This window comes from Nematostella vectensis, chromosome 6 (assembly GCF_932526225.1).
Source record: "Nematostella vectensis chromosome 6, jaNemVect1.1, whole genome shotgun sequence".
Taxonomy (NCBI): Eukaryota; Metazoa; Cnidaria; class Anthozoa; order Actiniaria; family Edwardsiidae; genus Nematostella; species Nematostella vectensis.
This window is the reverse complement of record NC_064039.1, coordinates 11,758,086-11,773,621: the sequence shown is the minus strand read 5'-3', so window position 1 is coordinate 11,773,621 and position 15,536 is coordinate 11,758,086. Positions and strand designations below refer to the sequence as shown.

The following is a 15,536-nucleotide window of genomic DNA, read 5'->3' as shown; positions in this document are numbered from 1 at the left end:
GGCAACACTTTGTATCAGAAAGTGCTCTGACAGCCACGGCCAATTTGAAAATTTGTAACAAATGCCAACCCTGTCATCGCGTGTTCGTATGTACCAATGAGGAGGCGTTGCGTTACGTCAAAATAGGAAGGCAAGACTGAACCTAATTGGTATTGATTGACATCCCTAGAGTTACTTATCTAGTGGTGTGGGCCATAAACATCAGTCTGCTCATTTCCTCGTAGCATTTAGTTCATTTAGGTGACTTTCAAAAGTCAATCCTAACCGCAAGGTTAAAGCAACGCGAATACGGACGGGAAAGGGGAAGCGTGCGAACGTCATGTTACATCCTACAAATCCTACAGCTCCATTTACAGTGCGAAATCTATTGAGTCTAAGCGAGTTCCATCCAAACTACAAAGAGGCAGGCCAGAGTGATTGCCTGACGCAGATGACTTCGATTCATACGATGGCTAGCAAGTTGGAGCCGTCTACAACCAGTGGACTACACATGCACGACAGTCACAACCAGAGTTATCTCTACGGTGACACCACAAGGCCGATGTACATGAAAAGCGACTCTAGCCAAGCGGCTAACAGCAACACTTCAACAAGTCAAATTCTCGACGGCTCCGCGCAAGGTATATACACCGCTAAGTATGCGAAATGATTCTGTGTATTTTGGCTGTTATGAATCATGTTTGAGCGCGCTATTTCATATGATGTTAACAATTATAATCAAATCTCTGAACGCAAAGTGGGGGGAGGGAAATTGCTTCAAGTGTTCAAGAGAAGAGCTCCATTGAAAGGTTAAGCCATTGCTAAGGTCCGTTATAGGTACTTCTTCTAAGGTAGGATTGTGCGATGTAAGTTTGCACTACTCAGTCGAGTTTGGCTTCGCGCTCCGCGTCCGCCCGCGTGCTCACGCAGACCTACCGAACCAGAAAGCTTTCCAAATACACGTCATTCACATTAAGGAAAATATTTACAATCTGCAATCTTTGGGGCGTGGAAGTCTTTCACTACGCTAATTACTGAGGGAGCCCCTTAGGGTAAAACGCTTTCTAGTGGTGTCGTTGTTGATACTTAGTGTTTTGTGCTGACACACGATTCTCCTTGTAACTTTTCAGTGTCAATGGATCCTGAGCTCAGCTCAAAGCCAGAAAGCCAAGATATGCATTCAGACCTTCAGACGAGTCAAGCGACTTCGAACGGCACGGAACTGCAACAGCTCACGAATTCGTGCAACGGCTCAATGTCGAGCGAAGTAGGCAATAAACCTAAAAGAATCCGCAGAAAACCACGCGTATTATTCTCACAAGCGCAGGTTTACGAGCTCGAAAGGAGATTCAAGGGGCAGAAGTACCTCTCTGCGCCGGAGCGTGATCACCTCGCAAGTCTACTCAAACTAACGCCGAATCAGGTCAAGATATGGTTTCAGAACAAGCGCTATAAGTGTAAGAAGCAGGCGATGGAGAACAAAGCGCGTGCTGCGGGTATGGAGTCGTGGTATGGCTTGCCACCGGAGCCCAGGAGGGTAGCTGTACCCGTATTAGTGCGAGATGGAGAGACGTGCTTCGGGAGGGAACCTTACGGGTATAACATGAACACGAACATGAATATGAACTTCCCGCCGCCTCACTATATGAATATGTATCCCCAACAGGGTGGTAATCCCCTCACGAACAGGTCTTGTCCAAGTCAATGGTGACAGTAGAGTTAAACGCGACCGATAGCTCGAGATGGACGAGTGTTCACACGCTGTCCCGCGCAGGGTACGGAATTTGCCTTCAGCAAACACACTGTATATTTAAAATTTTTGCTACTTCAAGTGGAAACTAAGCCGGCAAAGGTATCTTAGCTGCATAGAATGGCTCAATAGACACTAGGTTGATACATCAGATGCTAAGATATGCCCCTCTATTGTATATAATGTTATATCAGAGTAACAAAGTCAAAGATAAATAACAAAATAATATTCGAAAAAAGCCAGATTTAACGACGCAAATAGTTGTGTATTTATGCGTCTCTTGAGACAGACAGAGTTATTCTTTGTTAAGTAAGATGTGTGCGCGCTAGATTAGCAGACAGTTCTAAACACGCAAGATGAGCCCTGTGCTGAGGGCCTCAATTCTCTCATTCTCACATCAATATTTGACTTCAGCGTCCAATGACACGTTGACTGAGATGTCATACAAGACTTTTTTATGTTCAGGTTTTGTTAGACAGTCTAAATAAAAGGTATTTAAGAAAAACCTGTCGCAAAGTCGATGTCGTGGAGGCGTCTAGCGTGCGTGCGAATGCGCTGTACCTTTCCCGTGAACTTTCGTTATCGATAATTCCCGTGTGGTTTTTATACCGAGATAGAGGCATACATTGTCTGCTAACAGAAACACAGGGCTATAACTCCGGGCTCAACGAGATAAGCAAATAATAGAAGCGTTTAACCGGGAAAAGGGGGCTTTTGTGTAAAGGTTTAGTCGCTTTATTGGTTATCACCTGAGATGCTGCTCTAGCCGTGAACGATATAATCCTAATTAGTAAGCGCGAAAGTGCCAAGCATTTCACAGGCTGACAAAAGCTTGAAATTAATGGTGACATTATTGCTGGTTAATTTGCGTTTTTGGGTGTACATTTAGGATGGATTTAGCAAAGCATCACACTAACCACGAAATACGGCTTAGTCCATTAGAGAAATTTCCGTGCCAGCAACATATTGATTATATGGCCCATTATTTTCAGACAGTTTTCTTATGCTGAATAGTGCTTCAATAAGCAGAAATGACGCCACCCTTCCAGGCATAAAAACTTATCACAGTTTTTCAAAAAAAAAACGATGCAGTCTTATTATCAGGCATAATTTAGCAGGTTTCCTATAGATGGTACTCTTTCTTTACAATGCCCAACATACGTAACCACAAAACAAATTGAACATTAATGTCATGAAAATGGACAAAAAAAATTCCCATTAGCCGGGTAATTTAGGCACTTTATCTATTTTTTTGGTTTTTCTCTTGAAATTGTCAACTGCTGGCGAGACGACAAGAAAGAATTCCTTAATACCTCAACCAGGTATTAATGTTTTGAAAAGCCGTCAAAATGATAGGTTTATATTTTTCGCCGATCAATCATAAGAAATTCGACCTTTACTCTGGTAAGCTAGTAGGATAGAGAGGTCTCGACACTGTATAAATAGATTTTTTCGCTGACAAGTGCAATGAAACAGACGTTACAAATATTACAAAACGCAGAGGAAAATATACATTTAAAAATTCACCCAAAACGTGCGCACGCTGGTATACGTATGATACAAAAGGGAAAAGATACGTCAAATTTATGAGCTCTGTCAAAAGATATGTACGGAGAAAGCTACTAGAAAAGCTATCGAAAAAAGAAGAGGCACTAAAAACGACAAACCGTGTAGAACTTAATAATCGCATTAGGACGGTGTTAGCCTATCTGACAAGTCACCGTATTATTGATATGTGATGAAAATCGAAGTGAAAGCAATCCGTACTTATGGTAAAACCTTTTTAATGCCCCAATATTGTCATTTGGATTGCCTTAGTTTCATCTTGAAATGGTTTTCCTCGAGCTTCCGTTGAGAGGTAAAACGAGATCAGAACAAAATCTGCTTGAATTGCTTATTGTACGAAAATGTATTAAAGTGTATGTAAACGTTGAAAATTAAAACTTCACGCCAGATGGCGCGTTCTCTATTCTCCGCTTGTCAATCACTGCAATCACTAATCGACATTAATTGACAATAGCAAAATAATAAACGAATTAACGCGCAAGCCATGAGTTTGATTGGCAGCGCCCAGGAGAAGTCATTACGGCTATAGAATGGCTCGACGCAAGCGCTCTGTCCCAAAACAAAGTTTCACTGCCCTCCAAGACAGGCTTTCCCGAGCGGCTTTCCCACGCGCTGACATTTTATTAAGATCTGTTTAAATGTAGGACTGACGGATTGTAGGAGGCGAGTTGCGCGCAAGGAAAACCACCCTCCCCACCCTCTCACCCATTCACCACCCCCCCCCCCCCCCCCTCCGCCGTCAAAACACATTCTGGTCCTGTTAATTCTCACCTAGGTTTTTTACTCTAAAACCAGGGGGGTTACTCCAGTGTATTGGGGAGGGGAGTGGGCTAACGTGTCGTTCCGATATGCAGGCACTGTTTACCAGATAAGCTATCTCAATGATATAAAGTAAACACGGTGTGTTTGAAAAAGCACTGTGTCATTTGCAGCTACTCAGGATCTCTGGGAAGCTGTGTTTTCGCTTTGTGCCTATGTGGTTCGAAGCCCTCGTGTAATTAAAGAGTACCGTGTGTGTTCCTAATTGCATTGTGTCAACGCTCTCTAGCACAACGACAACAAACTACGTAAATGAAGCTCTCGTCCAATCAGAAGGCGTGATTAGCCTGATTGTCTCATCAACAGGCACTAAGTGATACGTGAACTCCGACCAATAGGCGATTAATGTTCAATTTTGATTTCTTATCAATAAGTAATGATATAGGGAAAATTCCTCCAGGCCTCTGAGTGCTATTTTAGTATAGGACATCCGTGGGTACGTCAACGTGAGGCGCAACTGACTCGCACTCACTCGAAGGGACGGAGCACGCAGGAACAACACTGACCATGAGCGATTCTAGCACTAGACCCGCGGTTACGCCATTCTCTATCACCGACATACTCAGCAGACAGGACGTCCAGAACCTAGACTCGAGCAGCATAGCGCTGCCATCGTTGTGGGAACGACGTGGAGTCGAGCCCCATCGTTTCCCCACATACATTCCCTCGCCGTCCTACCGCCAGGCAACATTCCCATTCCAACCGTACGTGCCTCTGGCAAGTTATCACTGTCTTCCGCAAGCCGCGGCGACACCACCAACAGATTCAGTTCACGCCGAGGACAGCAGAGCGGAGGAGAGTCCAGACGAGTGCGACGCAAAAGAACAAAGTGAGTCCGTAAACTATACACTAAGTGAGATCGCTAAAACGGTGGCGCCGTTTATTGAATGTGAGAGTCCCGGACGGGACGGGACTTAACGTAATCAGTTTGGGTTTAATTCAGTTAAATAATCTGCGAATACAGACCGCCTACTAATTAATGTGATCTTGTGTTTGGACTGAACGTTTTTGTGTCTTGATTACAGTTCGCTCCGAAAGGGAGGCCAGCAACACCTCGCCGTCAAACCAACAACAGAAGAGTAAACCGCGCAGGAAGCGATCAAGAGCTGCCTTCTCTCACCAGCAAGTCTTTGAACTAGAGAGAAGATTCAGCCACCAAAAATATCTCTCCGGGCCGGAAAGAGCAGACCTCGCTGCGGCTCTCAAACTGACAGAAACACAAGTTAAAATCTGGTTCCAGAACCGCCGGTATAAAACCAAGCGTCGCCAACTAGCCTCTGAGATTTGTCCCCCAAGCGCGGCAAAGAAGGTAGCGGTAAGAGTTCTCGTTAGAGATGACAGAAAGCAGTACGAAGATCTAGGATTGCCTGCCGTACCTTCCTACCCAGTTACGCCTTATGTGCCTAGCTTCGGAAGCCTTGGCTCCTACGGGCTATATTGCTTGGACCATATGCTACCGTCAAGTCACTCGCTATAGCGAGCGAAGAATTCATATGCGCAAAGCGCGACCGTAGAATAGGCCATATCAAGGTCAGTAGCTTTAAGTCCGCTGTACAGTTATAAGATTATAAAGACTTAAAAGTACTGTAGAGATGAGAGAATCACTTGGGAAGATGAGCTCGCCTTGGAAATCGCGCTCTCTCTACTCTCGTCACTACGGAAGTACAACACTTAATCCAACATTGAGATGGAGTGTTTGACGCTTTACTCGTTTACCCTTTTCATCATGGGCGATTGCATGGCATTAGACTTTAATTAAGCATAATCCCGGATTCGGACATTCGTGAATCCCTGATGCAATAAGCGAAGTGTGTGGTGGGTTGTTTAAGAGATATAGGAACATGTACTGAATAGTTAAAGAGCTAAGTCGGGTAGCGCCAAGTGGATCGCTCAATGCGTGTTGATCGTGCAGACATCTCCGTGCTAATGGAGTGCCGTTCTCTCTTATCTCGGTTCCCTATTCATTTTAGTTGACAGCTTTATTTCTTTGCCTCATCAACGTAATTTATTTATAAAACAAGTATACTTGAACGGGAAAGAAGGGCTCAAAAGCGCACTCAATTCTCGAGGTGAAGTTATCGCTAGATATGGGAATGTAGTAACGGTTGTGTACATTCTATCGTCTGTGTAAATTGTCCGTTTAGCATTAGCCACACATGCCAAGGTGGTCTAGTAATGCAATATATAATTCTATTGTAAATTAACGACGAAATACACTTGATGCAATATCGGTGATGTGTTTTCTTTAGAGAGAGTGAAGGAAAAGATAAAGGGAGGTTTGGGGCATCTGAGTTTGGGGCAACAGTCTGGAAGCGATTGAATTCTAGGGATTCACACGTTGACGGGTTCGCGTGTGTTGTTCGTGGGAGATCGTACGTGGTTTGCAGTAAAACGTATCATTGTTGGTCGCCCTTGAAGAACGATTACCTCGCAGGAGTTGATTACAATCCAGCGTTCATAGAGGACAAAGAATCTCATTAGGACCCATTACGAGTCCTTTTATTCACGGCTTAATGCGATTGTAAACGCACTTCCCTTCAGACCATTTAGGTGCCCCTCCCATAACATGTCTATACACCATTCACATTTTACACAAACTCGGTGAGACGTACATAAAATAAATGTACCTAAATACGCGCAGTGCTAAGCTGCGGATGGCTGACCCCAGCCGGGCCATGACGCTCCGGGCGCTATGTTGCAGCATTGCATCACGTTTGCTGGCGGATGTATGAAATTAGAGACAATGTCATGTGTTTTTGCCATTAGGGACATATGGACCAGTCAGGATCCGTAGTGCTGTGAAGATGAATAAACCGTAATGAAAGTATGATTTTTTTGTGAATAACTTGGATCGCGCAGTTTGTTTGGCTCATCCGCATGAGTGACAGCGCTTCCTGTTGGGAAGCTCCCGCAAAGAAAGCTTCATCGTTTAGACAAGTTTTAATGGTCATTATATTATCAACAGATTGAGTGTGTGAAGTGTTCTGTTTAGCACTGGATGAATGAGGTGAAAATCAGTTCGCGAAAACAAGGCTTTGATATTTAACACAGCTGGCGCGATCTTCGCGTCTGAGCGAGTTGGAGTCCTTTCACCTAGTCAGTATATCTGGTATTCCAATATGTCCCTATCCAAATCAAATGGCGGTTGTAGCCTAAGACAACAAAGTTAATGCCCCTTAAACCACACACGTAAAATAGCCTCTCAGGTTTCCCCCATCACAAGATAATGTGCTGTCACAAGTGAACATCAAAGAAAACAAACCGGACAAACAAAAACATTTTAGCCCCGCAAGAAATCTCCTGTTATCAGACCATGCAAAGGGTGACTATCCGGCGCTTGCGAAACGTCCGACTCCTAGGGCGAAAGCCCACCAATAAAGTGCTCGACCGCTCACTTCATGCTAACGATTAAGACGTGTGACCCACTTAAGCAGTTGAAAGAATTCCATAATTTAATTTACCTAACAATTCCTATCGTTCGACCCTCTTAGGCCACAACTCATATATTCCTATTTCTACAGCTCGACTTCTCTACAGCAGACCTGTCAGCGTTTAAGTAAGAGGTCTCGGGAAATGCCATGTGTGAGGTATCGGGGATACCACGAGTAAAGTTAGATCAAGAAGCCTTCTGCAAACATAACTTAGACTATGGCAGCGACGCGTTAAACCATATACTAAACAGGACAAAAGAAAGCTTGATATTGTACTAATATACCTTCATGCCTCGGTTTCCCGTAAGCGGACAGCCGCGCTATTAGTGTTATCAGATATTTAAGGGTTCATATTTTTTGGCGTAAGTAATAATAAGTCCTATTGGAGTTGACTGGAAGCAGTATACAAGCTAGAAAAACTTGGGAAACATCGAGTTTCCTGAGCGTGAACGTCAAAACGAGTAAGCAAACCGAACAAAAGACCCTTCGGAAATGGGACAACTGAGTACACGGAATTTCAAATGAACATTCAATTCGCTCAATAGACGGCCATTAACGCAAATGGTTTATTGTACCGAAGGCGTGAAAATGGTGGGGTCTTTTTATTTCGATTAGCATCCCTTAATTTTGCGATCCTCTAATTAATTTGTTGGACAATACTCAAGAGTATAATGGAAGGCTTTCTTCGGAGCGGGTTATACGAGTCTTGGGGTTTAACGCTTCCATGGGTCTCGCCTGCGTAATACTGAAACTAAATCTACTTGTGATGGGATGCGCAACCATGTACTGATACTTCAGGACGGCTGCAGAGACGGAACTGGGAAAAGTGATACGTCCGTGAAATGTCAAGGAAACTGGAACAGTAAGCTTAGAATTAGCAAAGCTGTCACTATGACACTAAGGCGAAAAAAGCGTGGATATTCAGCTGATGAAGGCCCCACAATAACAGTATCCGCGATAAAACACACATCCGAGCTTCACCAAACAGTTAAAACTCTTTGTTATTTCTTCAATTTTATTGTGTGCTGTTCATTAGTTCCTGTTCTCGGTGTATTACGTGTATAAACATTACCTAAGTGCACTAAGTTAAAGTGTTTATCGGGCCTAGTGTATGGGCTTTGACGGGAATAGATCGCTAAGGTCGAATCAGATCATCGTCTGATCCATAGACCTTTTACCAAAGATCAAACGAATAACAATAACAGCAAATTTCCACTGTTAGTGGCTTGAGTGAATAGGTTTTCAATTGATCGATCTTTAATGTTTAATTTCACACTTCTAAGTGCTAAAACGCCTGGCACTGTTTTCAGCTGTCTAGCCGGTTTTGCTTACTAAGCGAGCTTTTCGATTAACGGCTTTTATGACAATCAGGTTATTTTCAAACGACACATTTTGACTAACGCGTTATGTATGTTTTAAAGATTTTAAAATGTTAATGCCAGACCACAAAGACACTTGACTCGAGGTAGTTATCGGTAAATTGAAGGGGCTGATTTATTTTCGCTTATTTTTGCATTATTATCAGACACAATAAAAAAAAGATATGCACAAATCAAATTAGTTCATCAATGTTAAACAACAAAGATAATTTCCACCATAACAAAAGACACTTTTTACTTGAATCCAGCAAAAACAATTGTACATGGACGAAAGTACAAACATTGTTTGTTCTCATTGGCATTTCATCTAATATATTTAAACACTAATTAGAGGAGTTATGTCTGGATTCCATGGGAAAAGCTTTATGGTGGCTATGATAACTATTGGCTACATTGTTTTCATTAAGAATTTTCCGTTGAAGGAAGTATTAGATATAGTTTTTGTCTAAATCGAGATTTTGCATGTGTACACAAAATAATCGCTTCGAAATGAAACAACCGCACATGTTTTGTACTAGTAGGCTACAATGTTAGATTGACTAAATTGTACTACACGCGTATTTTAACAAAACTAAAGCCGAATACTGTACCTTATATACTGCTTGAAACTTCGTTTTCATTTCGGGGAACGTGTGATCTAATTCCAAAAAGGGCTTTTTCAATGCATCTTGATTTTGAAGGTCTTTAAAAAGTGAAAAATGTGTGCCTTTGTTTGAGTGTTTTAGTTTTACAGTCAAGAGGATATACAGATATATTGGATTAATTGCGTAAAAATCGTATGCTATAAAGCGCGGCTGGATCGATTTCCCGCCGTTTTATTCGCAACATGATGGGTCTTGGCAGGCAGGCGGGCTGGGGTGGGGGAAAATTTTGTTAGAAGCCAGCATATCTCGCACATCTTGAAAACACGTTATCACTGATGACCTTGCGTTTATCAGGTCTACACGGTCTATGACAGTAATTCTTATCGGAGATAGTGAGTTAATGGGGTCATTTCTCTGCAGTATCTAGTTTGTTTTCGCTGTCTCTCAAGCGAACTAGCCATAACAATCGGCTGTCGCCTTATTATTGTGAGCACGGAATAATCTTGCCTGGTCCTGTACCGATAACATAGAGCAAAATAAATCAATAAATGACGTAGTTTTCACTATTTTGCTGTCAGTAGCAATTGTTATCAGCGTGAAATAAAATAATGATTTGTTGAGAACTTCCCTGTGGCGGTTTACTCAGGCACAAACCCTCCCCATGACATGGCGTACTTAGTTTGTTATTTTAGGGTCCATGTGCATTAGTTTTTAGGGCCTGTTCCAAGTGTTATGATATTTTCATAGCTGATCTAACGGTTTTATCAGGCCCTTGGAATAAGGACTTGTACTCAAGCAGAGGATTCAAGCAAAGCCACCGATGGATTGCTGTTTAGACAGGATCTTCGGGCATGCCAACCTTTGCAAATATCACTTAATATTTTAAGACGAGGTGGAATGGGTTAGCAATGTGTCATCGGATACTTCGCTGTATTTCTTTACAGAGTCTTTAAATTAAAACTAAGTCGCCCCCAACAGACGTGGATGTGTGATAAAGTGTTTGAAGTCTTTTAGGCCCTATTACTAGATGGTGGAAATAGTCAATACCGGTTTGAGGTCGCACATCTAGGAAAAGTTTCACGTTTTTTTAGACGATCTATTAAAATTTGTAGGATGAAACAGAGAGTATTCCGTAGCAGAGGTCTCTTGTGCTAGCAGGGAACCATGAACAAAATGAGTTTAACAACATACGTAACCCTGTAGTGTTTTAATGACTTCCTAATTACCGCGGTGGCACCCATGATCTGTGGTATCTATGATTTAATGATTGAAGTAGACACTTGTAAAACCCTTATTGCTATTTAGGATGGGGCAGTGATAGATCCCTTTGGGGGCCAAACAATTTTTAGCATGTTTTTAAACATGGCGATAGGCCAAAATTACAGCACTTTTCTACCTGTGATGTAAATTGAAAGTTAAAAGAGGAGATAGGGACCTTTCGATTATTTGAGTTTGAACTGGTAAAATAGAAAAATGGTAATGGTAATGGCGAGTATGGTAATAAGGAAATAGATCTCCAGCACAAATTACGAATGCGAGTATAAATAGATTCATGTTCTGTTACACCAGTTACATTCGTGATATACGTTTAACAACGCAATTTTCACGATATAACACTTAATTAAACATAGTGACATAGGATATCAGACGATAGTTGTGCCTAGTATGAATTGCAGCAAGACGCGTATTTACTATAGAGTGCTTGTATATTTAGTTTCTTAGCTTTCATTTAGTTCCTGATCCTTTGTTACAGTATGAAGCGCAACCACATGGTATTGTCTATCATCGTATTTACGTTATCTGATACAAATAATAAAATAACAGTGTGAAACCTATCAGGATTTCTGTCAATTGGTATTGATCTCAGTCACATATACTGAGCCTCGTCGTACAACCCCCCCCCCCCCCCCCCCCCCAAATCCGATTGCCCTTGAATCGATTTGAAGCTTTGAAAATTACATAAACCGCAGTAAAAATATAACTCCCCGCTAATTTGAACTATTTTTTGTTCCCCTTGCCAACAATTTACCCCATTTACTCGAACTGAGTTCGGGATTAGCGGGATTCTATTTTAATTTCTCTTCAAAGATGCATCAATCTATTTCCTCTCAAAAGATTTAAACACACCAGAGCACAACAGGGTAACAGCCTACCAAAACTTTGTACGATGCAAAAAGATACTTGTCTTCCGTAGTAAAAAAAAGCAAATAGGAGGAATCCTTTCAGAACATATAAACATTTGCATTGAATTATTACAAAGAATAAGCTTTGTACTTTCAATCGCTTCAAATAATATCACAATGGATTTCCAACTTTAAATTATTAATAAGAATAAATTATTTGCCAGTTTCTAAAGTTAAAAGTGTGATGTATAGTGCTAGGTTTAATTTGTGCACCTCCCACTCCGTAACAGGATGCGTTTGCGGGAACGCTTATTCCTTGTTTGGATCTCTTTATGTTAAATATAGGCGGGATTTTGCAGCTATGACGTTCAGAGCGAACAACAAAGCATTCACCATCTTTGGTTTCACACCTGAACGATCACACAATAGATAAGGGAAAATACTCGCAATGAATCGAGGGCTCTTTCTGAAAGAGACGAATCACTCCGGCGAGACACTCAACTATTGAGTGCCGATGAACGGTGAGCACGAGCAAAGTACAAGTGTCACTAAATGAGCGGATTCTACGCCTACTCCCGATAATGTTATTAGGTGTCTCTCTTCACGCTAAATTAACACCAATTCAAGCCTTTCAAAATAAAGTTTGTACAGCAATTAGAACTCTATTAATGTTATAGTGTGGTGTTAGATGTTTCTATTCTAGCTGTGAGGGGATATAATTTAGCTATCAGCTCGGGAACTCGTCCCACTACAGGACGGCAGTTCGTATTATTGCTCTAGGGTTTTAATGCGTCCAGGAAATGGTTTGAATGGTCGTTATTACAGCCACCAAGAGCTGGTTTCCTGGATTTTTAAGCGTCCATTTTGAGTCATTAGTCTATTTTTGTTGATGAATGTCTATTCAGTGACTATACTTGAACGGAAAAGCACCTATGAGAACCAATCGACTAAGCGTTAAACCTGGTTGCAAAGAATACCTACCAAGCCAATCAAAACATCTCAATGTCTCAAGCGATGGCGATGGAAAGCAATCAGCCCAATTTCAGCAACTATTGTAGTAACACTTTTAATATATAATATTCATGAAGTGTTTTGGAAGATCCCTTAAGCGAACCCTTGAGATTGAAGAACCTTTTGCCACTAAGTGCCTTCGTGCTTTTTCGACAAAGATACTGAGAACTAAGAATACATCCATTTCATATCCTGGTCACCAGAAATCCTCCCATCGCCGAACAATCAGAGCAGATATAAGCAAATGTAGCATTCAGAAATACTTTCAAAATTATAAGATATCCTAACTTTCCGTTTTTTTTTTTTAGACCGGACATCAAAATATGCTTAGATTCTGAACTTGCATTTTCTATTTCATTCTCAGGCTTATCGATTATTTAAAGTGCTATTCATTGAACTTTTAGTAGAAATTTCATTTTTGGGGAAATTCCACCAAAAATTATTTTTCGAAAGTATTTGTACAAAGGTGACTTTCGTGCACAGATTATCCCACTTCATGCTATTCTAAAAAAGAGCACTTTTCTATATCATTATTCGTGTTTTGGTGGTGTTTTGAGTAAGCGAATGAGCGTTATCACCTGTACATCTAACTAGTATTTCTCACCTTTGTTACAAGTAGAACAAAAACTGATATAAAACTAATGCAGTTAGAAATTGCCTTATAACAATCTACCCTTGATTTAACCTAAATTTAAAAAAAGTACTAGGGAAGTATAAGTAAAAAGATAACAGTAGTCGAATTTTATTTTAAACATACCTCTAGTAGTAGAGAAGGAGAGACAGCTTTACTTTACTAATAGGTCACATTTGAAATGTATCGACTTTTGAAAATTGTTTAAATCTCGACATTTCTAACAAAATCAATGATCATGATAAATCAATGATATTTTCCAGGATAATTTTTAAATGAGTCGGTTTCGGTTTAACTGTTAATCTCGCATTTGGACTAGTGTCTAATGTGACCAGGGTGTTCGTGTCAGGGTGGCTTTAGAAATGTCGGTATAATAACAAAATATCACATAAAATATTAATATTCTAGAGTAGAATACGATTCCAAGTCTTTTAAACTTCGGAATATCATCGTCATAGTAGCCCAATAAAATAGAACAAAGTATTGTTAATTTACTGGACTTCAAAAGGCTGGTACATGTAAACTGGTAGTAGACTTTGTCCAATTTTCGACCTTTTGGGATTGTGAGTACAGTTCATCAATAAGAATGTCCCCCCACACCCATACACGAGCCATCGCTCGCATGGTACAAATCGCCACACATTTAGCTTTCTCTCCTGTTACTCGCTCGCAGTCGAACTCGTTGACATTGTGCATTACAGACCACACTAGGCGCGCATTGTTTCACATGCGGTCATGCATGAACTAATAGGCTTTGTTCGCACTCGACCACATGAACTATAGGCATGCGGTCACAGCTAATGCACACCTCAAGATACCAACCTCAAGACAAACCAAGCCGTATTGAAAAATGCAAAAAAAAAAAAAACACCCCCATACCTAACACTCTACACACAGTCTTCCATTCATTATTGTTTGCATTTAGGATTAACCTTCCTCGCACGTCCGTTTGATGTACGATCTTGTTTTTCTAACCTACTGAAAATGTATCAGCGCCTGTGACATATGGCTTCATGTACTCAACGCTGTCGGACCAGTGTCAAAACTGTTTGGCGACCTGTCCATTCGCGTTTCAGCCAATCAAATATGGCCAGGTGATGTTTTTAACCAATCAGTGTTCACGAACAGATCCATCACTTAAATGTGAGAGCCTGCACGTATTGAACTTCGCTATTCTTTCAGACAGCGACATTCAATTTAGCGTGGGCATCCGAGGTTCCAACTCAATAACTTCGACAACTATTTCGCAATGAGTGCTTGTCTTACAAAGTGTCAAAAGAAAGCAGAACAGCTTATTGTGAATCGATGAATAAAAACGCAAAGCATACAAAGATTCGATAGTCGATAAAAAGGGAACACATATCAAATTATAAGCGAGATATGCCATTGCTATTAGGCTGGAATTGTACATAAATACAAAAGTACACAAATAAATAAGGTGCATCCGCTTTCTCCACAATGAAAAAGTGACACGCGGGGGTGCAGGAGGGGGAAGGGCGTTGTCATGCGAGTACTCGTATAACGGATAGTGTGGGCTGTAGAAAAAAGAAAGTACGGATGACGGACGTTGCAGGTCACATATATGACAGCTAGTCATCCAAATTAAAATTAGTAAAAGGTACATTTTCATTTTTTATAGTGCTAATTCATGCCGAGTTCGTTATCAGTTGGCAAAAAAAATATTGCTTAAAACGCACTCATTTTGTATTTTTACAAGTTTTATCTAATTGTTTTTTAGAAGACAATACGACAAAACAAGACGCGCTTTATTTGTGCCTTACACACTAAAAAATTCATTTTTCCAGCTTTTTTAGTTTTTGGTTAACGCAGAGTGCTTCTTGTGGGCAGAAAATGAAAATAAAATCATTTAGTTGACACTAGAAATGATGGCTGATAGCCGAAGGCAGTGTTGATTTGAGACAATGGCGCCGGCGCCAATATACAACTACGTCTATATTCTGCGGAATATACGGCACATAGAGAATGGATGCATCTTTAAAGCATTAATTGAGCATGTTAGCCTCATTTTACACGGCTCCTAGCAAATCACTGGCTTCTGATTACTTGAAGGACTCCTAATAGCGTATTTCCTATCAGCATTGCCCACACTCCTGGTACACTGCGCCAATATCTCTGGCTCCACCTACATCTAAATCATAATTGTGACAGGTGCTTTTGGGCCTGAGGAAAAAAAGTTAAATCTATTCTCGCTCACTCTTCTCAAACCCTTTATATCTTCTCGGATTATAACGGTGACTAAAGA

At 41.1% G+C, this 15,536-nt stretch overlaps 3 protein-coding genes across 3 annotated transcripts in view; 2 read left to right on the top strand and 1 right to left on the bottom strand.

The window, feature by feature from the left end:
• The window catches only part of LOC116618074, an 87,723-nt gene that overhangs the window by 54,883 nt on the left and 17,304 nt on the right, over nucleotides 1–15,536 (bottom strand). The window lies entirely within an intron of this gene.
• On the top strand, nucleotides 167–2,234 carry LOC5512053 (homeobox protein Nkx-2.3). The gene is made up of 2 exons (XM_001632368.2): nucleotides 167–620; nucleotides 1,110–2,234. The coding sequence occupies exons 1-2, from the start codon at nucleotides 320–322 to the stop codon at nucleotides 1,688–1,690; spliced, it is 882 nt and encodes a 293-aa protein (XP_001632418.1). The 5' UTR covers nucleotides 167–319; the 3' UTR covers nucleotides 1,691–2,234.
• Nucleotides 4,295–6,344, top strand: LOC5512033 (homeobox protein zampogna). Its single transcript, XM_001632367.3, has 2 exons — nucleotides 4,295–4,943; nucleotides 5,140–6,344. The coding sequence occupies exons 1-2, from the start codon at nucleotides 4,622–4,624 to the stop codon at nucleotides 5,589–5,591; spliced, it is 774 nt and encodes a 257-aa protein (XP_001632417.1). The 5' UTR covers nucleotides 4,295–4,621; the 3' UTR covers nucleotides 5,592–6,344.

What these genes read in the sequence shown, in the direction of transcription:
- LOC5512033 (XM_001632367.3), top strand. Translation starts at nt 4,622, where the DNA reads ATGAGCGATTCTAGCACTAGACCCGCGGTTACGCCATTCTCTATCACC. An exon ending in GTGCGACGCAAAAGAACAAA is followed by an intron (nt 4,944 to 5,139) that starts GTGAGTCCGTAA and finishes TCTTGATTACAG; the next exon opens with TTCGCTCCGAAAGGGAGGCC.
- LOC5512053 (XM_001632368.2), top strand. Translation starts at nt 320, where the DNA reads ATGTTACATCCTACAAATCCTACAGCTCCATTTACAGTGCGAAATCTA. An exon ending in TCTCGACGGCTCCGCGCAAG is followed by an intron (nt 621 to 1,109) that starts GTATATACACCG and finishes GTAACTTTTCAG; the next exon opens with TGTCAATGGATCCTGAGCTC.